This window comes from Talaromyces proteolyticus, assembly GCF_021365285.1.
Source record: "Talaromyces proteolyticus strain PMI_201 chromosome Unknown BGW36scaffold_8, whole genome shotgun sequence".
Taxonomy (NCBI): domain Eukaryota; kingdom Fungi; phylum Ascomycota; class Eurotiomycetes; order Eurotiales; family Trichocomaceae; genus Talaromyces; species Talaromyces proteolyticus.
The window spans coordinates 1,032,813-1,054,370 of NW_025764284.1; the positions used below are offsets into that span (position 1 = coordinate 1,032,813).

At 48.9% G+C, this 21,558-nt stretch overlaps 8 protein-coding genes across 8 annotated transcripts; 5 read left to right on the forward strand and 3 right to left on the reverse strand.

The window, feature by feature from the left end:
• Positions 1 to 329: 329 nt before the first annotated feature.
• Positions 330 to 1,370, forward strand: BGW36DRAFT_382296 (peroxisomal biogenesis factor 11). Its single transcript, XM_046216514.1, has 4 exons — positions 330 to 622; positions 674 to 828; positions 894 to 1,014; positions 1,068 to 1,370. Exons 1-4 carry the CDS (start codon positions 445 to 447, stop codon positions 1,271 to 1,273), a joined length of 660 nt encoding a protein of 219 aa, XP_046070368.1. The 5' UTR covers positions 330 to 444; the 3' UTR covers positions 1,274 to 1,370.
• A 287-nt stretch (positions 1,371 to 1,657) lies between these two features.
• BGW36DRAFT_382298 (putative citrate synthase Cit1) lies at positions 1,658 to 3,753 on the reverse strand. Its single transcript, XM_046216515.1, has 3 exons — positions 3,492 to 3,753; positions 2,278 to 3,429; positions 1,658 to 2,226 (listed from the first exon to the last, which is right to left on the reverse strand). Exons 1-3 carry the CDS (start codon positions 3,540 to 3,542, stop codon positions 2,020 to 2,022), a joined length of 1,410 nt encoding a protein of 469 aa, XP_046070369.1. The 5' UTR covers positions 3,543 to 3,753; the 3' UTR covers positions 1,658 to 2,019.
• A 382-nt stretch (positions 3,754 to 4,135) lies between these two features.
• BGW36DRAFT_299586 (putative mRNA-nucleus export ATPase) lies at positions 4,136 to 10,073 on the forward strand (the record flags this gene model as incomplete). The annotated part of the gene is made up of 6 exons (XM_046211547.1): positions 4,136 to 4,535; positions 4,593 to 5,294; positions 5,362 to 5,785; positions 5,838 to 6,091; positions 6,323 to 6,326; positions 6,701 to 10,073. 6 exons carry the CDS (start codon positions 4,136 to 4,138, stop codon positions 10,071 to 10,073), a joined length of 5,157 nt encoding a protein of 1,718 aa, XP_046070370.1.
• A 792-nt stretch (positions 10,074 to 10,865) lies between these two features.
• BGW36DRAFT_382313 (putative beta-glucosidase) lies at positions 10,866 to 14,270 on the forward strand. The gene is made up of 3 exons (XM_046216516.1): positions 10,866 to 11,460; positions 11,615 to 11,777; positions 11,830 to 14,270. Exons 1-3 carry the CDS (start codon positions 11,146 to 11,148, stop codon positions 14,214 to 14,216), a joined length of 2,865 nt encoding a protein of 954 aa, XP_046070371.1. The 5' UTR covers positions 10,866 to 11,145; the 3' UTR covers positions 14,217 to 14,270.
• A 249-nt stretch (positions 14,271 to 14,519) lies between these two features.
• BGW36DRAFT_322880 (putative sensor histidine kinase/response regulator TcsB/Sln1) lies at positions 14,520 to 18,482 on the forward strand. The gene is made up of 5 exons (XM_046212682.1): positions 14,520 to 14,826; positions 14,893 to 14,927; positions 14,981 to 15,308; positions 15,358 to 15,617; positions 15,668 to 18,482. Exons 1-5 carry the CDS (start codon positions 14,743 to 14,745, stop codon positions 18,276 to 18,278), a joined length of 3,318 nt encoding a protein of 1,105 aa, XP_046070372.1. The 5' UTR covers positions 14,520 to 14,742; the 3' UTR covers positions 18,279 to 18,482.
• BGW36DRAFT_382316 (NADH-ubiquinone oxidoreductase 105 kDa subunit) lies at positions 18,483 to 19,543 on the reverse strand. Its single transcript, XM_046216517.1, has 4 exons — positions 19,207 to 19,543; positions 19,038 to 19,144; positions 18,946 to 18,978; positions 18,483 to 18,896 (listed from the first exon to the last, which is right to left on the reverse strand). Exons 1-4 carry the CDS (start codon positions 19,290 to 19,292, stop codon positions 18,838 to 18,840), a joined length of 285 nt encoding a protein of 94 aa, XP_046070373.1. The 5' UTR covers positions 19,293 to 19,543; the 3' UTR covers positions 18,483 to 18,837.
• Positions 19,544 to 19,574: 31 nt separating this feature from the next.
• BGW36DRAFT_198933 (UPF0041 domain protein) lies at positions 19,575 to 20,781 on the forward strand. Its single transcript, XM_046209850.1, has 4 exons — positions 19,575 to 19,947; positions 20,023 to 20,038; positions 20,104 to 20,240; positions 20,303 to 20,781. Exons 1-4 carry the CDS (start codon positions 19,763 to 19,765, stop codon positions 20,484 to 20,486), a joined length of 522 nt encoding a protein of 173 aa, XP_046070374.1. The 5' UTR covers positions 19,575 to 19,762; the 3' UTR covers positions 20,487 to 20,781.
• Positions 20,782 to 20,847: 66 nt separating this feature from the next.
• BGW36DRAFT_360939 (IgE-binding protein) lies at positions 20,848 to 21,490 on the reverse strand (the record flags this gene model as incomplete). Its single annotated transcript, XM_046214228.1, has 2 exons — positions 20,848 to 21,189; positions 21,245 to 21,490. 2 exons carry the CDS (start codon positions 21,488 to 21,490, stop codon positions 20,848 to 20,850), a joined length of 588 nt encoding a protein of 195 aa, XP_046070375.1.
• Positions 21,491 to 21,558: the final 68 nt, after the last annotated feature.

Below are 21,558 nucleotides of genomic sequence, written 5' to 3' on the forward strand. Positions count from 1 at the left end.
AGGGCCTTGGAGACAAAATGAAGAAGAAAAAGGAGATGGAAATTTTATTCCAAGTCATGAGCATCGGTAAATGGACAGAAATGATGGAGTTGTAGGGTTCTTAACTCCATGCATGCAAGGACAAAGAGCAACTAGCCTAATAGGGTGTCGTCTGCATCTTGACAGTATGCGATAATAATACTCGAGGCTTCAGTGTTATACTTTCTCGTCTGTTATCTTGGGACGGAGCAAATTCCCTAACACGGCATTTCCCCGCAACTGTGGTTCCACTTCCGCTATCTTGACGCTTTGAATTTGGTCTGTGCCAATACGAGGTAATTAACAGATATCGTATTTCGAGTATTGATTTTCTGGCACCTACTTTTTGAAAGGACCAGCGAGGGATGCTGCAGGTACATCTTTGTTCTTCAAGATAGCGCTGCGTCAAGTACGACACTTTGTCCGATGGCTCAATTGTCTCCGGCGTCGCTCCCGAAACAACTGGCCAACTTCACCAATTCCACAGCTGGCCTTGACTTGGGCCTCCGTCTGCTCCATGCCTTGACGCTTATCGGGACCGGGGTCGATCTCGACAATGCCACAGTTATGAGATGCTCGGTTGCGGCAGCACAGATAGGATTAGGTCGGTTGGTTGCTGTTCTTCCATGGAACTCTTGTACTGATTCACCTCCAGCGAGGCGCTATCTCCGCTTCTTCGATTTTCTCGGTTGTTTTCAAAATGTTCATGACATTTTGGCTGCAGGAAGCCCTACGAGAACCAGGACAGCAATGGAGTTGGCCGAATCTAGCGCTTTGGGGATGTATCTGGTTTTGGAGGGAACGACCATGGTAAGTAATTATTTCAACTTCAAGTCGGCGGCACATTATAGCGCAATGTTAAACATAAAACGCAGCTGCATGACATGAATGTCTACTTGGTTTCGTGGTACACGCCTGTTCTGCTCGAGGCTTACAAGTTCTGGTTCTACGCCATCTGTATAGCAATCGCCAGAACTGCTTTGGATCTTCTCTTTGGTTCTATGGCGCCCAGACCTCACAATGGCTCTATGGATGCCAACAAAAGAAAGGAGGGGAATCTAGGAATTCCTCACCCTCAGAACCCATCCTATCCACTGCATCTCTCTTGAACCAGCTTGTGATTGATGCCTTGAACTTGATAATTCCCGGGTCTTTACTGGGGTGGATCCCCGTGAGCGAGATGGGGGTTGCCCTCGCAATGCTGGTTAGCACTATACTTGTTTGGCCAGCTGTCTGGGGGAAAGCACAGAAATAGATTGTGGTAATGTCAAGAGACTTGTCACAGGGTGTATCACCATATACATAGAAATAGATACTGAAGACATAGAGTATAGTAAAGCTATAGAATAACATTACATAACGGCTCATTATCAATTGATTATTAGCCTACATCAATGATCAGTTGATTTCATATCAACTGATACTCGCTAGCAATCTATATGTCATAATAGAAAATTTAAAGGAATCGTATTTGCTCTAAATGTCAACTGGTATTATATCGATTTATCAATCATATGACCAAGTCAGATCCACAAGGTGTAGTACATATCAATTGATGTAATTACAATAAAGAGAGCTATATTGGCATTATGTAGCTATAAATTTTGAAATGAGTGATATAGAAGTAAAAACCAGCGATATTAGAGTTCATAGGATAATGTCGATATATTGATTCAATGTTAGGTAGAAAACATTCCCACCTCTATATTACTACTGTACCAGTTCGATTGTTAGTATAGTCCCGCAGGAGAAGCGGATTGATTTCAATGGTATTTGCATTTGCATTGGAGGGAATGGAATTTGAGGCAAAAATCTATTTTAGATCGATGAATGCTATCTAAAAAATAATCGAGCAAAGGGAAGTAAAAATATCACGAAGAAAGAGGGCCGTCAACCAACTTTTACATAAATGCTTCCAATACAGGAGCAACACCCGGCATATAATGGAGCAACGCCGGTATATAATAATCACTTTCGAATAATAGTCCAACAGTCGTTCACTCATTTCTTACCCAACAGACCCAACAAGTTGATGGACTTGGGGCGCTCAATTGGCAATCCAAGAGCACGGCTCCAGATAAGCTGGGCTAGAGGGCCCAAAGCACGACTTACACCGAAAGTAACGGTGTAGTAAAGGGGTTGCTGGAAGCCGTAGTGATGGAACAATACTCCAGACGCGGCGTCGACGTTAGGATGGGGGTTCTTGGTCTAGTATCTTGTGAGTGAAATGCCATCGATAGGATTAATAGAGAAGCATACCTTTCCATGCTCAGTCAACACACGGGGTGCGATCTCGGAGTTTTTCTTAACCAATTGGAAGACAGGGTTTTCAAGGACGTCCTTTCTGGTGGAGGCGAAATCCATGAGAGCTTCGAATCGAGGATCCGGCTTACGGAGGACACCGTGACCATAGCCAGGAACAACACGGCCAGATCGAAGGGTGTTCCATAAGTAGTCTTCAACGTCCTTATCAGTGAACGTGGTGCCAATGTCGTTCTGCATGGACAAGATCCAGCGAAGAACTTCCTGTGCGGCAAGACCGTGGAGGGGACCGGCGAGACCAAGGAGACCGGCACTGTAGCTGAGGAACGGATCACTGAGAGCGCTGCCAACAAGGTGAGTAGCATGGGCAGAGACATTTCCACCTTCGTGGTCACCATGGAGTGCGAGGTACAAACGAAGGAGATCGTGGAAGTCCTCATTCTCCTTGCCACCCTTGCCGAGAAGCTCAGCAAAGTTGTAAGACCAATCCTGGTTGACATCAAGTTTCTGGGCACCAACTGCATCAATCTCGTTGGAGCGGAAGACCAGAGCTGCAACACGGGGAATCTTGGCGAGCAGGGATATGCTGTCGTCAAATGTGGGCTCCCAGTACTCGGCTTTGTTGAGTCCCTGTTCGTATGCCTTGGCAAACTTGGATTCGGTGTTCAGAGCGCCAACTGCAACGGAGAGCTGGGTCATGGGATGCATGTCCTTGGGGAAAGACTTGAACAGGTCGAGAATGTGCTGGGGAAGGTATGACTTTTCAGCGAGCTCGCGAGAAAAGGCGCGGACTTGAGAGGTCGATGGGACTTTTCCAGTCAGAAGCAGCCAGAACATAGCCTCCGGAAGCATTTCAGTGCCGGAAGTTCCTTTGGGAAGCTCCTTCTGGCAGTCTTTGATTGTACGGCCATGGAAGCGGATTCCCTCGTTGGCGTCAAGAACGGAACCCTCCCAGACCATGGCCTTCAATCCACGCATACCTCCGATGACACTGGAGATCTTGACATCGCCGATGACTTCATCCCCACGGGCCTTGACTTCCTTGAGCAACTCGCGCTTCTCGGGGATGACTTCTTTGAGGGTCGTCTTCAGATCTGGTTCGGCAGTGGCATATGTACGTGACAATGCTGCTACTGGGCGCGAGGCAGACTGCAAATTGGGCCAGGGTGGTTAGCTGTTTGAATCCGAGATCCAGGTGCATGGGTGCATACCCGAGCCAGCTTCCAGGCATGGCGAGTGGTTCTAGGGGTCATCGACATCATGATGAGGGCGCGGTGGTGTGGTGCGGGGGAGGCTGGGGCTAAGTACGGATATAACTATGACGACGTGACGATAGGACTGATCCTCGACGCCTTACACCAATGTTGCACCGACTGAGCAATGTGGTCGAAAAGAGCAACGGGCAAAAGTTGTACAAACGGTCGATGGGAGATCTCCACGACGACGCAGGCAGGTGTTGAGTCTTTGTGCATGACTGCTCTGCATTCAGCGAGCAGCCGGTTTGCCGCGGGGGAAACTGGGTCCTGCCGAGGTCCCGCTCAGCCTGCCGCACCGCTGCGATCATCGGTCCGAGATTCGCCGCTTCTTCGTTGTGAGTGATCTGCGTCGAGCTTGAATGTTTTTGTTTATCAAGGAGCAATTACTTTTCTTCGGATCTCCATGAACGACTAGCCCGGTGAGTAGGACGGATATCCATTGTGTGCGTGGGGCGCAGTAGCATTTCGCATTTCTTTCCGTGCCTGGACTGACATCAACCCTCAAGACTATCCTCGACCTCCCCCTCTCCCTTTCACCCGACCTTGACTGTCATTCTGCATTGTGACAAAGCGAGCGTGCAACTTCTTTATACTTGATGATGATTCGCACTGTCTCGCGTCGTCTCCCCCGGCTTGCTACGCGCCCGACAGCTGCTGTTCGCAGGTCCTTCGCGTGCGGCTATCCTCGGATGTCTGCCACATCGCTGCCTCCCGTTGATCCTCCAGTATCAACTGCCCTGCCGTCGGACTCATTCCATCTATTGTCGACAGCGGACAAGGCTGGTAGTCCAGAGGATGCATTGTTCGCACAACAAGTGAAGGATGTGGAGGCCTGGTGGAAAAGTCCTCGCTACGAAGGGATCAAACGCCCGTATAATGCGGCGGATGTTGTCAGCAAAAGAGGATCGCTGCAACAGACCTACCCCAGCTCTATAATGGCGCGGAAGTTGTTTAATCTGCTCAACGAGAGAGCTGCAGAGGGAAAACCAGTTCATACCAGTAAGCAGGTCTCTAAGCGAATCTCAAAGGCGACGTAATAGTAACGTCTGTATATAGTGGGCGCTATCGACCCCGTACAGATGACCCAACAAGCTCCAAATCAGGAAGTACTTTATATTTCGGGATGGGCATGCTCGTCTTTGTTAACCACGACCAACGAAGTGTCTCCGGACTTTGGCGATTATCCCTATAACACTGTGCCGAACCAGGTTCAACGATTATTCAAGGCCCAGCAAATGCACGACCGTAAACATTGGGATGCCCGACGAAAGCTCAGTGCAGAAGAGAGGCAGAAAACCGCATACGTCGATTATCTCCGACCCATTGTCGCCGACGGTGATATGGGTCACGGAGGTCTCACATCGGTGATGAAGCTCGCCAAGCTTTTTGCTGAGAATGGTGCTGCTGGTGTGCACTTTGAAGATCAAATGCACGGTGGAAAGAAGTGTGGCCATTTGGCTGGTAAGGTTCTTGTCCCAGTCGGCGAACACATCAACCGACTAGTAGCCGCTCGGTTCCAGTGGGATTTGATGGGTACAGAGAACCTGGTGATTGCACGATCAGATGCAGAGAGCGGAAAGCTCATCAGCAGTATTGTTGATGTTCGCGACCATGAGTTTATTCTTGGCGTCACGGAAGAAGTCGAGCCACTCTCTGAAACACTACAAGAGATGGAACGTAATGGCGCCGCCGGAGCCGAAATCGATGTGTTCGAGAGCAAATGGGTTAAAGACCATAAACTCGTGACATTCGACGAAGGTATGGTATCTGTTTACCATTATTGGATAGCTGTTTTGCTGACGTCCTTTTCCTCCCACTTATACAGCCGTTGATGCCCATCTGAAGGCCGAGGGTGCTTCCGAAAGTGCCATCAATGCCTACAAGACTAAAGTCACCGAGAACCCTGATCTGTCTCTAACCAAACGCCGCGCAATCGCGAACACGCTGACAAACAAACCTGTTGTCTGGTCATGCGATGCTCCTCGCACTCGTGAGGGCTTCTATCACTATAAGGCCGGGTTCCCGGCCGCCACCAAGCGGGCGAAAGAATTCGCTCCTTATGCTGACCTTCTCTGGGTTGAAACCGGCAATGCCGACGTCGAAAAGGCGGCGAAGCTTGCTGGTGATGTCCATGCAGTCCATCCTGGCAAGAAGTTTGTCTACAACCTCAGCCCCTCGTTCAACTGGATGGCCCAAGGCTTTACTGAAGCCACTCTCAAGTCATTCATTTGGGATCTCGCTAAGCATGGGTATGTAGTCACACATTTATCTCTAGTATTATCCGTAACTGACCCGGTACAGATTTGTCCTCCAGCTGATTTCCCTTGCGGGGCTCCACTCGAACGCGACAATCACCACTGAACTCTCTCGCGCTTTCAAGGACGAGGGCATGCTTGCCTATGTGCGTCTTGTTCAATCTCGCGAGAAGGAGCTTGGCGTAGACGTCCTCACTCATCAGAAATGGAGCGGGGCTCCCTATATGGACGGCATCATCGGGGCAATCCAAAGTGGTAGCAGCAGTAACAAGAGCATGGGTGAAGGCAACACAGAGAAAGGTAATCCCTGAGACATAAGCCATTTTGCATGCAATGATGCTGACGACAAGTATTAGATTTCTAAAAGTTCGTTGGTAGTGGTTGACTGATGGTGTTATTTTATATGCATTGCTGGCGCTGGACTGTTCGTATATAGTAGATATTGAAAATTTCACACTTGCCCTTTCATGCTTTTGCAATATGTATTATGTAGCTGCTATTTGACGCAATCACAGCCAATCAATTTGTAAGGATGGTCAGTGGCTGTATGCGATTGGTTGAAACCCACTGCAAATTCAAGGTGGGGCGCTGAGATAAAAGATTAAAAAAAAAAAAGTTGACAAGCCCCTCCGCGTCTCACTTCAGCGTCAACATCCCCTCCTGCCTCTCCCCTCCTTCCCATGATCGCTGGGTGATTCACTGGGGCTGCGGACTACTTCAAGTTCTCTTATTCGCATATTATCCTCCTCGTGCGTCTTTACCAGTTTTACCTTCTGTAAATACACCTTGCCCCCCGAACGCTCGCCCGAAGGCGGTTTTAGGCATCATCAGCCTTCTCGACGGCTTTCTTTTACTGTCATAATTGTTCGTTTTTCGTTTGCATTATACCCCGACTCCTGTCGTCCATAGCATGCCTCATCCTCTTTCACCCACCGAGACTCCAGCCATGTCGATTGCAGTTTCCAAAACCCCGTCTTCGGTTCCTCCGACGAACGAGGAAATCTCGTCAATCGTCAACAGTGTCTTTTCCGCTCAGACTTCGCAGGAATCGCTGGATGCTTCATATGCCCTTACAAACCTTCTGATCAATTCTGTTGGCTACCGGGGAATTCTCAACATCCTGCCCGAGATCAAGAAAGCAGCGACCGACAAGAAAAGTGGTGCGAAGAGAGAAAGCGCCATGCTCATTCTCGGTGCTCTTTTCGAACAATTTCCTGTGAAGGACCCTCTCAGTGAGGTTGTTTTTCTGATTCATGATGGCGGCATTCTTAATATCGCCTTGGACGCGATGTCGGATAAGGGCGCTGTCGTTCGCGACGCTGCTCAATATGCCGTCGATGCACTCTTCGCTGGCCTCAAGGTTGAGTCGCTCGTCAATGCCCTTCTTCCCGCTGTGCTCCGGTATCTTAGCAAAAGCACCGCCAAGTGGCAAGGCGCGGTTGGCGCTTATGCACTGTTAGAAAAGATGGCGAAAAAGGCTCAGATGGGTACTGGTACGAAGGAAGATGAACGCCAAAAGGATCTTCTTCGTGAGGCCATGGGTAACACTCTCAAAGAATTGATTCCCGTTGTAGAATCCGGCATGCATGATCTCAAAAACGAAGTCACCAAACAAGCAGTCAAGACGATGACTGCTGTTACCACGCTCATCACGAACGAAGACGTCATCCCTCGCATCCCGCTCCTTATCACAGCAATGGAAAAGCCTTCTTCAGAGAGCTTGCAAAAGACAATCCATGCTTTGTCTCAGACAACATTTGTCGCTATCGTTACCTCCCCGGTTCTTGCGCTCCTTACGCCTCTTCTTGAGCGATCACTCAACACGCCTACGACTTCGCAAGAAGTACTTCGTCAGACAGTCGTTGTGGTTGAAAACTTGACGAAACTGGTTCATGATCCCACAGAAGCCAAGACTTTCCTTCCCAAATTGAAACCTGGTGTGCAAGGCGTCAAGGACCGTGCATCGCTTCCAGAAGTTCGTGAATTGGCCACCAGAGCGCTCGATGTCATTCACAAGGCAATGGGAGAAGACAATGGACAGGTTGCTGATGGTGCTGTTGTTAAAACTAGCTCCGAAGATGTACTCGGCGTCTTGGATGCCAAGATTATCGCTCACGGCGGTCCAGCGCAGCCCGCTGAGGCACCTTTCTTTGACAACGTCAAGTCATACATTGCATCAATGGTTCGCGAAGATGTCAACGTCAGAATGCTTGATCGAATCCCTGGTTGTGTTGGGCCGTATTTGCGCTCCTTGATTCAGGATGGACAGAATGACGCCGTCGCTTCCGAAGTTCAGGCTCACTTCATTGAGGAGGATCAACGCAAGTTTGGTGTGCCTGTGCAAGAAGACGACGGGGAGGTTGAAATTGTCAATGCAGACTTCTCTCTCGCATATGGAGGTATGCTTTTGCTGTCACACACCAACCTCCGACTACTCAAGGGTCACCGTTATGGATTATGCGGTCGCAATGGTGCCGGTAAGTCGACATTGATGCGCAGTATTGCAAATGGAAAACTGGAAGGATTCCCACCCAAAGAGGTCCTCCGAACCTGCTTCGTCGAGCATAATCAAGGTGAAAGTGCAGAACTCAGTATTCTGGAGTACTGCGCAAATGATCCCGAGCTCCAAGGCGTCAACAAGGATGAGATTTCCACCGTGTTAAGTGAATTCGGCTTCACTGATGGACCCGAGGGACGACAGTCACAAAAAGTTGGGTCTTTATCCGGTGGTTGGAAAATGAAGCTTGCCCTTGCACGTGCTATGCTCATGAAAGCGGATGTGCTTCTCCTTGATGAACCTACCAATCATCTTGACGTCGCCAATGTCAAATGGTTGCAGGAATACCTCAAAGCGCATACTGACATCACTAGTTTGATCGTCAGTCACGACTCTGGCTTCTTGGATGAAGTTTGTACCGACATATATCATTATGAAAGCAAGAAATTAGTTTGCTACAAAGGTAACCTCGCAGACTTCGTCAAGGTTAAGCCTGAAGGAAAGAGTTACTACACGCTTTCCGCATCGAATGTGCAGTTCAAGTTCCCTCCTCCTGGTATCCTGACTGGTATCAAATCACAGACAAGGGCTATTCTGCGCATGACCAACTGTACATACACCTATCCCGGAGCAAGCAAACCGTCTCTCCAGGATGCATCTATCACACTCTCCCTTTCATCCCGTACGGCTATCATCGGTGGTAACGGTGCCGGCAAGTCGACATTCATTAAGATGTTGACAGGTGAGACCATTCCTCAGACTGGCCGAGTCGAAAAGCATCCCAACTTGCGTATCGGTTATATCAAGCAGCATGCTCTTGAACACGTCGAAATGCATCTTGAAAAGACCCCCAACCAGTACCTGCAATGGCGATATGCCAATGGCGATGACCGTGAGGTGTATCTTAAGCAGACTCGTATCCTGTCCGATGAAGAACGCGAGCAGATGGAGAAGCCCGTCGATCTTGGCGATGGCAGAGGTGGACGTCGTATCGAAGCACTTATTGGCCGACAGAAGTGGAAGAAGTCGTTCCAGTATGAAGTGAAATGGGTTGGACTTCTTCCGAAGTTTAACACCATGATCTCTCGAGAAACTTTGACCGAGCTTGGATTCGCCAAACTCGTTCAAGAATTCGACGACCATGAAGCATCCCGTGAGGGTCTGGGTTATCGTATCCTCGAGCCCAAGGTGATCGCCAAGCACTTCGAGGACGTTGGATTGGACCCAGAAATCGCCAACCACAACGAAATTTCTGGTCTGTCCGGTGGTCAAAAAGTCAAAGTCGTCCTCGCTGGTGCCATGTGGAATAACCCACACCTTTTGGTTCTGGACGAACCTACTAACTTCTTGGACCGTGACTCTTTGGGAGGCTTGGCTGTTGCCATTCGCGACTACAAAGGTGGTGTTGTCATGATTTCTCACAACGAGGAATTTGTCGGCGCCCTCTGCCCGGAACAGATTCATATTGCCGATGGCCGTATCACCCACCGCACCAGCGCCGCAATTGCGCTTGATCGCTTTGAAGACAGCCAGCCGGGCTCCCCTGCACCCGCCAGCACAGTCGCCTCCACTGTAGCAAGCTCTGTCGTCTCCAGCGCAGCTCCATCTGCCGCCAACTCTGGCGCCGAGGATACTGGAGAGTTGAAGTTCAAGGCCCGCAAGAAGAAGAAGCTGACTCGCGCTCAAGTGAAGGAACGTGAAGTCCGCCGCCGGCTCCGCCATATCGAATGGCTCAACTCTCCCAAGGGAACCCCCAAGCCTGTGGACACTGATGACGAGGCGTAATATATGAACATAGCTATTGGGTTTTTGATCTTTGCATTGCGTACTATCTCTTTTGTTGCTTTTCCTTTGTTCATATTACTAGGTCGCTCGATGTGATGAGGAACGCCGTGATAGATATCTGTTTTCATGTTTAGGTCACTACTATAGACTGGGTCGGCGTTTTGCTGTGATGAAAATTCTAGTATATTTTGATAATATCTTGTTGATTTTTTTAGATTAGAATGCACTCTATTAAACATTGAAGATTCATAAATGGAGCTGGAGTACGGATCAATTGATATCGACTAATTTTAACGTTATCAATTACTTTGTATAGAGTAGGATGACAAAAGTTTGAGAATATAGCACCACAAAAGTGGATTGGATATAATTCGCATAGTTTTGAAGCTCTCCCTATTTCGAAATCAATAATATTTGAACTTCTTACATTGTTTACAGGTCACTCTGTAGATTTAGATGAGATGCAGAAAATATTAATACTATTTTCAACTTTTGTCATCTTCAATGCTACAGTACTCAATGATACGTACATATCATTTTATACTCCAGGTATAGGAGATATATCCAATGGTATTATATATACATAATCGAGCCCATAGTTATTGATTGGATGACTTGAAGCTACTCTAGCACTCTCAGCTCTCGGAAAACAAATCCTTTAAATTATTGACGGCACCAATAATGGTTGTATTAAAAATAGTCGATTGGTGTTTAGAGATTTGGATATAATTGCCGAGACAAACGACGTCATTGGATGCCGCAAAAGCCAAGCCCAGCCCAACAAACTCCATTGCTCGCAATTGATAACCCATCCCTTTTCAGTCGTGCACGACTTGTCATAAAGACTGCATTTTGGCTCAGACTGCAATCCATGTTCATTTATGATGGTTACTTGTACATAATACATCATACTTGTAGATATCCAGCACGACAGATTTCAAGTGGACTGAGCCACGGCGGCAAGTAGCAAGCAGCAAGCCCCAGGCTCACATGGAAGCAGCAGCCTCGCCATCGTGATTGCCTTTGGTGAATAAGAAGCAGCACTAGGCAGATCGAGAAAGAAGAAATAGCAATGGCAGACGCCAAATACCAGCCCGTGTCGCAGGCTGACGCAGGCGACACTCACCCGCAGTCAACAGAACCCGAGCATCAATATTCCACTCCCATATCCAACCACGACCATCATGACCAAAACTGGCATTCATTAGACGATATTGTCGCATCCGACCTTTCCGAAGAAGATGAAGCAGACGATGACGCGATGGCCACACTGATGAGGAAGAGGAAATGGAAGCGTGATGGTGACAACGACAGCGACAGTTCCAGGCTGCGCCGCGCCGGGAACGTGCTGAAAGCTTCCATTGTAAAGAATCGTCTGTGTCTGATTGTGATGGCGGGTCTTATTTTTATCCTTTTGCCTTTGATTTCATATCAACGCAGTATTAGGAATTTCTTCTGGGGGAGCATGGCTATGTGAGTGGTTCTATTAACCCTTCTGAGGGGTCTTTGAGTGACTCCTCGGTAGATTAACGTTACGATAGGATTCTCCTCCATGGTATCCGTCTCCGCGAGGCGGTACATCGGAGACGTGGGCGCACAGCTATCAAAAGGCGAAGGTTATGGTGCAGAATATGACGCTGCTGGAGAAAGTGAATGTCACAACCGGCGTGGGCTGGTCGATGGGATTATGTGTTGGGAATACTGGTGAGAGCACACGAGATGGGTTCCAAGTTGCTTACTTACTGAAATATGAAAGGTCCTGCGATCGAAGCTGGGTTTCCTTCGCTGTGTCTTCAGGATGGTCCCTTGGGGATACGGTTTGCTGACCATATCACTGCCTTTCCCGCTGGTTTAACAACCGCAGCTACCTGGAACCGCACCTTGATCGAAGAACGTGGCTATTTACTGGGGAAGGAAGCTCGTGGAAAAGGCGTAAATGTTCTTTTAGGCCCGTCCATGGGTCCGCTGGGACTCGCACCAGCGGGAGGGAGAAACTGGGAGGGATTCTCTCCGGATCCCGTGCTCAGTGGTATCGCTGCTGCCGACACTATCAAGGGAATTCAAAAGACTGGGGTCATGGCTACTGCGAAACATTTTGTTCTAAATGAACAAGAACATTTCAGACAAGGAGGAGAATGGCTTCTACCCAATGCCATATCTTCAAATATTGATGACCGGGCTCTGCACGAGGTTTTCATCTGGCCTTTTGCGGAAAGCATCCGCGCGAATGTGGCTAGTGTGATGTGCTCGTATCAAATGGTCAATAACTCATACGCTTGTGGCAATAGCAAACTTTTGAATGGGATTTTGAAAGATGAACTGGGATTTGAGGGGTTTGTTCAATCCGACTGGCTTGCTCAGAGATCGGGTATAACAAGTGCTCTTGCCGGTCTTGATATGTCAATGCCTGGAGACGGTTTCGCTTGGGCAGATGGCGATTCCTTCTGGGGAGAGAAGCTCACAATCGCTGTCCTGAATGGGACTATGCCTATGGAACGTTTGAATGATATGGTAACTCGCATTGTGGCCGCTTGGTATCAGCTAGGACAGGACGAGCCTGGGGACAATCCAACATCGCCCAACTTTTCTTCCTGGACAAATGATGAATATGGGCATCTATACGAAGGATCAGGAGACAAGACATCTGGCAAGGTGAATAAATTCGTTGATGTTCAAGGCAGTGGAGATGAAGCCCATAGTATCACTGCCCGCAGAGTCGCCGCTGAAGGCACCGTGCTGGTGAAGAACGACAATGGGATACTTCCTCTTAGCCCTCAGGGGCAAGGTATAGAGGGTAATATCTATCATGTAGGCATATTTGGAGAGGATGCTGGACCTGGGAAAGGTCCTAATGCTTGCGTAGATCGAGGCTGCAACCAAGGGACATTAGGATCTGGCTGGGGCAGTGGTGCTGTCGAATTTCCGTACCTCGTTACTCCATACGACGCTCTGAAAGAGTCATTCGATGCGGGGAAAGTCGACGTGCAAGGATTTCTGACCAATGAAATCTCCGACCAAGACCTTCAGCGTCACGATCTATGTATGGTTTTCGTCAATTCGGACTCCGGCGAAGGGTACCTAAAGTGGGAGAGCGTAAGAGGGGATCGGAATGACCTATATCTCCAGAAGTACGGCGATGATCTAGTCCAGAAAGTCGCCGATAATTGTGGCGGTTCTGCTGGCGATACTATTGTCGTCGTCCATGCTGTGGGCCCTGTCATACTGGAGAAATGGATTGAGCACCCACGCGTGAAAGCAGTTGTTCTCGCTCACTTGCCAGGTGAGGAGAGCGGGAATGCCCTAGCAGATGTTTTTTTCGGAAGAGTTGATGCTAGTGGAAGACTTCCATACACGATCGGCAGGAGTCTTGAAGACTATGGTGAGAGTGCACAAGTCCTCTACTTTCCGAATGCGATAGTGCCGCAGGTCAATTTCACGGATGGCCTGTACATCGACTACCGGTATTTCGACAAGCACGATATCAGTCCTCGGTATGAGTTTGGATTTGGGCTATCTTACGCTACATTCGACTACTCGGACCTCACAATATCTCCTGTTCGCGATAAATCGCTCTTACCACCACCCCGACCACAAGCACCAGTTTCGCCTCCGGAATACAGCAAGGAAAAGCCAGATGCAAAGTCCGTCCTATTCCCAGCTGGGTTTAAAAAACTCCACAAGTATATCTACCCGTATTTATCCGATCTCTCAGCGATCAAGCAGAAGCACTTTGAATTCCCCAAGGGCTATGAAACAACACAACCGCTATCCCCGGCTGGCGGTGGCGCCGGCGGCAACCCGTCGTTATATGAGACATTCGTGATCGTCACAGTCAACGTCACCAACACTGGCAACCGAACGGGACAAGAAGTTGTGCAGCTGTATGTGTCGTTTCCCGACAACGTCGAGGATCGCGATGACAAGTTCCGTGAGTCTATCGAATTCCCTACGCGGGTTCTGCGCGCATTCGACAAAGTGGAGATTGCTCCGGGTCGTACCAAAAGAGTCGAGATGGCACTGACCCGAAAGGACCTGAGCTTCTGGAGCACACGGCGCCAGAACTGGGTGATGCCTGTCGAGGGGCGATTCAAGATCGAGGTCGGCCGCAGTTCGAGGGATCTGCCGCTGCAGGGCGAGTACTGATTAGCTATTATATCTTATATCGGCTTAGCTGTAATGGAACGACTACATACTTTATTTATTCTATTGTGTTCTCCCCAAGTATAAACACTATTGGCGGCCCCTCTCCACGGCCCATACAGTCCATACATTGTATTGGGCACCCTCAGGCTGGCGAGTCTCTTCAGCAGCCGATCCGGGATGGACCGAGGGGCGACTAAACGCTTGGCCGCCAGTGCTGCAGCACCAACAACGCCTCTCCCCGCGTGGGACCAATCGTCGCCTCACCAGACGCTGACAGCCGGGGTCTAGATCGCGCCGTCGGGTCTGCTGGACAGTTAACTCGGTTTTGGCTCGCCCGGTTTTTGGCAGGCACAGAGAGACTGCTTTGCTTACCTCTCCGGCCTCTTCCTTCGCTTTCTTTAGCTTCCTCAATTATTTTCCCCTGTGCAGCTGCTGCCCCCTCTCGCCGTCTGGCAAAGTGGATTGGCTTTCAAACCCGCGCCTACTGACAATGTCTACTTGAAGGCCATCGCATTGTTTAAGGCCAATGCGGGTCCCCATCGCCTTGCAGCTGGCACTGCTGGTGCTGATCACCTCCCTGGTGGGCTTGGCTGTGATTTCCATTGCGACAGTGAGAACATCTCACCCCGACAAAAATGCGAATGCGAGTGCAACAACTGACTTATTTTGAATACAGTGGAAGAATAATTACCATTTTGTGACCAGCATCAAGTTGGTATACGCCCTTCCTTTGCATTTGCCGAACTAACTCATCGGCTGTATAGGTCCCAGGGCTTGGTCCTAACAGCGTCTCTCAAAGCCGGCCAGATCGCGTCCGATCTTCAACTGATTGAATCCACCTGCGCAACTGTCTCGACGCGCGTTCTCATTCAAAATTCCCTGCGAAGGTTCTATCAAGGGAACACCTCATATGAGAATTGGGCTAATGCCATCATCGATCTCCAGTCGGCGCTGGGAACCAGTGGTATTGCGCCTCTCTACCAGGCCAAAATCTTCTCTCGCAATGGAGTTGGTGACTCAGGTGGCTTGTTGAATGTGACCAGCGATGCGGGAGCTTCCATTGCCCTTCCCTATACATATGCAAACGGCTCGGTTAGTATTCATTTACATTATTTATTATGTTGACTCACGAGAACGATAGAGTGTTATGCTGGGTGACCCTGGCCTGGGATACCCTCCTTCACTGTATCCGAACATAACATATACATTCGCTAATGGTGTCGATCCCGCCAATGCAACGAGTAACGATGGCACGGCGAGCGCTTTCCCTAACTATATCTTCAATGCCACTTCTGCATTATTGTTAGGACCAATATCTATGAATTCCACTTTGTCGCTTCTTTCATTTACTCTGCCAATCATCAACAATACTTCCAACACGGATATACTGGGATATATGACGTGCGTGATCGCAACACCTATCTTCATGTTGATGCTAATCTAGGAACAAGAATCGTCGCAAGCGCCACCAGCTTACTGTCGACCTTGGTCAGCCGCGACTTTATCGACAGCACAGCCCTGGTGCTTCTCATAGGCCCTGCGGATCAGTCCAATTTATTCCTAGGGGATGTGCGGCCGGCAGAGGATAACGAACCGGCTGCTAATGTGACCGACCTTACCAATGCTCTCGCGCACTACGTTTTCATGCCGCCTGTAACCGAAGGCGAAAGTGACCGACATGATCAATACCGCAACAACGATGCCCCATTCAAACTCAGCAGTTACCCTCAGGTTCTGGGCGTACTCTCCAATCCAAAGCCGACAGCTAACAACTCGACGAGTTCTCTCGCAACCACCAACGAGCAAGGCTATGAGGTGGCCGTCGGAGTCGCTCGACCACAAACTAACGTAGTAGATTGGGTCGTTATAATGGAGGAAACCCACGCACAGGCGTTCGCCTCGGTTGTGCAATTGCGGAATATCATTCTTGCTTGCGTTTTCGGCACAGCAGGCTTTATTACTTTGATAGTATTCCCCTTGGCACATTACAGCGTCACTCCAATTAGAAAGCTCAAGGCGGCCACGGAAAAAGCGATTCAACCAGGACCAGAACATCCTTACGGAAGTGCGCTTTCAGTCAATCACTCTGCTAACGATGATGGCAACGACGCTGATGAGCGTGATATTTCGAAAAGTAACTTTTTAACTGAGTTGAAAAAGTTCTTGAGTGGTAAATGGTATTCTTCGCAACTTTCCGAAAGTGAAGAAGGTCATAGACGGCCCTTTAAGGTGCCGCTAAAAGTTAAGGAATCAAAACACTGTGTCACGGACGAATTGACAGAGTTAACTGGCACATTTAACGAAATGTCAGACGAGCTCATGATTCAATATACTAGACTTGAGGAACGGGTTGCTGAGAGGACGCGCGAGCTGGAGATCAGCAAAAGAGCAGCCGAAGCTGCTAACGAGAGCAAAACCCATTTCATTGCCAATATTTCCCACGAGTTGAAGACTCCGCTAAATGGTATTCTTGGAATGTGTGCAGTATGCATGGGCGAGGAGGATCTTTCAAGAATCAAGAAATCGCTGAAAGTTGTGTACAAGTCGGGTGATCTACTTTTGCACTTGTTGAATGATCTATTGACATTCAGCAAGAATGAGATTGAACAAGCTGTCCGATTGGATGAGAAGGATTTCAACTTGGCCGATATCAAGTCGCAGATCCTGACCATTTTCGAAAGGCAATTTCACGAGAAGCGTGTGGATTTTAGCGTCAAGTTCATTGGCACTTCCATTGGAGAGGTCCCACTTCACGAGAGTCTATTATCAGAGAAGCAGCCTGTAGTTGCAGTCAGCCCTGCTTTTGGGCCGCCTGGAACGGGCCGTATGAAAGACATGGTGCTTTGGGGCGACCATCATCGTATTCTGCAAATTCTCATCAACTTGGTCAGTAATAGTCTGAAGTTTACGCCGGAAGGTGGCTCTGTGGAGGTACGCATTCGATGTGTTGGGGATTATGAGAAGTCGCGTGATGTAGGTGGAAAAGTATCTTTTGATTCCAAGCATAGCTCTGGGGTTAAAGAACGGACGTCGTCCGCCAGGTCTAGGGAAATAGAGCCAGGCCAACCGAGCGGAACGATCTTACAGGACAACATCAAAGAACGGGAAAATTCTATCATTTACAGAACCCTAGAATTTGCCTTTGAAGTTCAAGATACAGGCCCGGGCATCCCACCGCATCTCCTACAAAGAGTCTTCGAGCCGTTTGTACAGGGCGATTTAGGTCTCAACCGCAAGTTCGGTGGTACAGGTCTTGGTCTGAGTATCTGCTCGCAATTGTCTCGGTTGATGAGCGGCACAATAGCCCTCGACAGCACCGTTGGCAAGGGCTCGACTTTCACTGTCAAGATTCCGTTGAAGTTTGTTAAAGAAATGGCCTCGAGTACACACAGCTCCAGCGATACCAGTTCACGACCGCAGAGCAAGGTGTTTCTCGTTGACGACCCGAACAGTCGACCGGACACTCCATCCAAGAAATCCAATGAATCCCAAGACCTGCAGCCCCGACTAGTTGGTCTCAGTCAGCCTTTCTTTGCTGCTGCACCGCCACCAACATCACAACCCACATCTTCTGTGCCAGGTTCCATCAATACTAGCGACAGCAAAACCCAAGCCATGAGCACCATCACACCTGTCTCGTCAACAAAAAGCGGCCGAACCCGCGTTCTCGTCGCCGATGACAATGCCGTCAACCAAGAAGTCGTTCTCCGCATGCTGAAACTCGAGGATATATACGACGTCACCATTGCCAAGGACGGACAAGAGGCGTACGACACCGTCAAAGCCGCGATGTCCGAGGGCAATCAATTCGATCTGATATTCATGGATATCCAAATGCCCAACGTTGATGGTCTGCAAAGCACGCGTCTGATCCGCGAAATGGGGTATTCTGCGCCGATTGTGGCGTTGAGTGCATTTGCCGAGGAGAGCAATATTAAGGATTGTATGGAAAGTGGAATGGATATGTTTTTATCGAAGCCTATTAGACGACCAGCGCTGAAACAGGTGCTGCAAAAGTTTGCCACTATCGAGGAAGAAGAGGGCGAGTTGGCGACGCCGTGATTTTCACCATCTGCGAGTTCCTTACGTATTTGAAACTATGCATTGCGTTGGATGGATATCTTTTAGTCTTTGTTATTCGGTGTTGGAGTGAGGTGGCGATATGCATATACATGATTGGCATACGCGGTTGCATATTATATTCGGAATGTTATTTCGGCTTAGGAGTAAATGGACTGTATAAGTACATGAATTATATATACTGGTCAAATAAATCAAATACTTAGTATTTGAACATCGTATTCACTAAACGCAGCAATTGGGCATTCAACCTCTGGTATCGTTTCATGCATCCATTGATGGTTGACATATGTGTATTGAGATTAAATTGAAATGTTCAAATCTAGCCATGTAGAATATCAATGTCAACTCATCAGTGCAGCGAACCAAACCTCAGTACATTCTGAAGCTAATACGATACGTTCCTGCCAAAATCCCATATCGCATTTAATATACATACATAACGCCGCACCTCTCTTCACGTCCTCGCCCAGCGAATCGTCTCCAAGGGCAGAACTATCTCTCGTCTACTCTATTCCTTTTCTCGAGTGTTTGTTATACATTATAGGCTCTGCTTCACCAGGCTTGTGACCTTCTCCTCGATTTCTTTATCTGTCAAGCCTATTACAAATTAGACGTGTATGAACAACACGATTGCGGTGATGCGTACCGGACAGAAGCTCTTGTTTCTCTTTGCCAAGCTCTATTCAACACACTTATTAGCCCTGTCGTCTTTGTCTTGGTTGTTATGACTGCACATACCGTATCGTGCAAACACCCGTGGCTCGGTGCCAGACGCCTCCCGAATGAGAATCGGCACGTAGGGATTATTTTTCTTCATGGTGGGATATGCGCGGTTCAGAAACGATCTAGCAGCCTGTCATCAGCGATTGTCTGCTCGCAATTGCTCGCACGGAATATTGGTACGCACCTCGTAGCATCGCTGTGCGATGAGGTCTGGCAGAAGAGGAACCGCAGTTCCTTGAGAGATTTGTTAAAAGCGTATCTGGCGGACATGATGAGGACAAGCTTGCTGCGACAACAAAACAACGAAAGGAAGGAATTGAGGGTTGCTTGTCTTGTTGTACGGTGCAAGCACACAGCGTACTGAGAAGACGGAACGTTGCGTCGGCCCGCCAGCCAATCAGGCCGCACTGCTTATGTCAGCGGAGTTAAGCCCACAGCTCCGATTTTGCCTCCGATGACTGAAGAACTTCCCTCGGGTGGCCGATTCTCTGATCTCTGCGTCTATATTATTCTCTTGTGGTATATTATACGCCGTCAAGCGGTAGTGTTTTTTTGGAAGGAAGGAAGGAAGTGGGATAATTGTTGATCCCTGTCGAGACCCATCGCCACTCTCCCTCTCTCTCCTTCACCGAGAATCAAATCCATATCGGATCGAAATCGGCCGGGTCGGTTTACAGCACCACCACATCACTCTTATCTCTAAACACCTCTAACACCATTCGATTAACGATAAAGACGAGATGTCTTCCTCTCGCGTCGGATTTCGCTTCTTCGCAAACTCGCGCACCGCGTTCAAGAATATCCGCCAGAATGGCAGCAAAGGGTTCCGGTTCCAGAGTTCCGAAGCCACGGCCGCGGGCGCCGAGCAGACAACCTTTCAGAAATTGTGGAACAGCCCTGTTGGCGTGAAGACTGTTCATTTCTGGTGCGTTATTCTACTTTGTGTTTAATGTTTAAATGTCTTGGTTGGTGTTTGGGATGCTGATAATCTCATTTGCAGGGCCCCCGTCATGAAGGTACGGTACCGTTGATACAATATTCGATATTCAAATATCTCTGTTTCGTCGCTGATTGATCGCAGTGGAGTCTCGTCATCGCTGGAATCTCTGATATGACACGTCCCGCCGAGAAGCTTTCCCTGACGCAAAACCTCGCATTGACGGCTACCGGTGCGATTTGGACTCGGTGGTGCTTCATCATCAAGCCGCGCAACGTTCTGTATGTCACCTACCTATATATGTATATATATATATATTGTATGAGCTCCGCTAATTGACTAGTCTCGCCACGGTCAACTTCTTCCTCGGATGCACTGGTCTCGTGCAAGTCACAAGAATATTGCTCTGGCGTCGCAGCCAGGAAGGCGGTTCGACTGCCGCCGCCGCAAAGCATTTAGCTGAGGAGACTACGGAGAGTGCGAAGAGTGTTGCTGAGTCTGTGGAAAATAAGGTTAAGTCTCAGTAGATTTCTTAGTTCGGGTGATTGAAAGACGGAGATTATTTTAGTAATTTACTTAGGCATTGTCTCAATACATGATTTTCTTTTGTCCTTTTGTCTCTTTGGATTGGAAGAGGAAAGAAATTTAGAGGGCCAATTCTTCTGATACAACGGATGTCATGAAGCGGCTAGAATGATTCTTGATTAATTCAACGTTTGAATAATGATGGCTGCGTGATGGCTCTAGTGTAGGTTTACCTAGGGTCAAGGATGATGGATATGTAATTAAACTACATACATTAAGCTATGTTGAACTATCATGATCACGTTCAAGGAAAGATAAGACAAAACGCCTCAACCATCAATGCAAGACAATCATATCACGTTTCTAGGTGTACTCCCAGGTGGGAATGCTACCGGTGTAACTAGTGGTCAAGGCATCGAAGCCCAGGCAATCGTCGACATTGCCAGTCGGCACAGTCGCGTTGCGGATAGCGGCAAACACTTGCCAGGAGCTAGCATTGGTGGCATCGTCAGGGCAGGCCATGAAGCCGGTGGCACCGAAGCTGCTGGTCGTGTAGGTGCCAAACTCCTCGCCGGACGAGGGTTGTTGATTGTCAAACGGTCCCTGCTGAGAGCCAGCGGGCATGGACATGGAATGCGCGGTGGTGAAGGACAGGGCTCCACTGGGGGCGACGTAGAGGGTTTGACCGCCGGGGACCTCGACGTCCTGGGTGGTTGTTAGTCGAGCATTTGGGGTACGCAAGTGGAGTGTGTTGACTTACCATGTTGAAGGCGTTGGCCCAGACGGTCTCGTTGCCGGGTGGACAGGGGTTGACAAAGGATGGACAGAAGGTGGCGGGTGAGCCTCCTACCCAGAACTTGGAGCCAGCGGCATTGATGGCCTGCAGATGGATAGGAGAGCCAGAGCGTGCAGAAATCACGGTGAAGGCAGAGTTGCCTTTCGCAACGGGGGCGGCCGCGACGCTGGCGGCGAGGAGAGAGGCCGGGATAAAGGATGTGAACTTCATGTTGAGAAGGATTATTATTATCAATTAAATATATGACGAAACGCTAGAGTTTGACAGAGAAGCTTGAG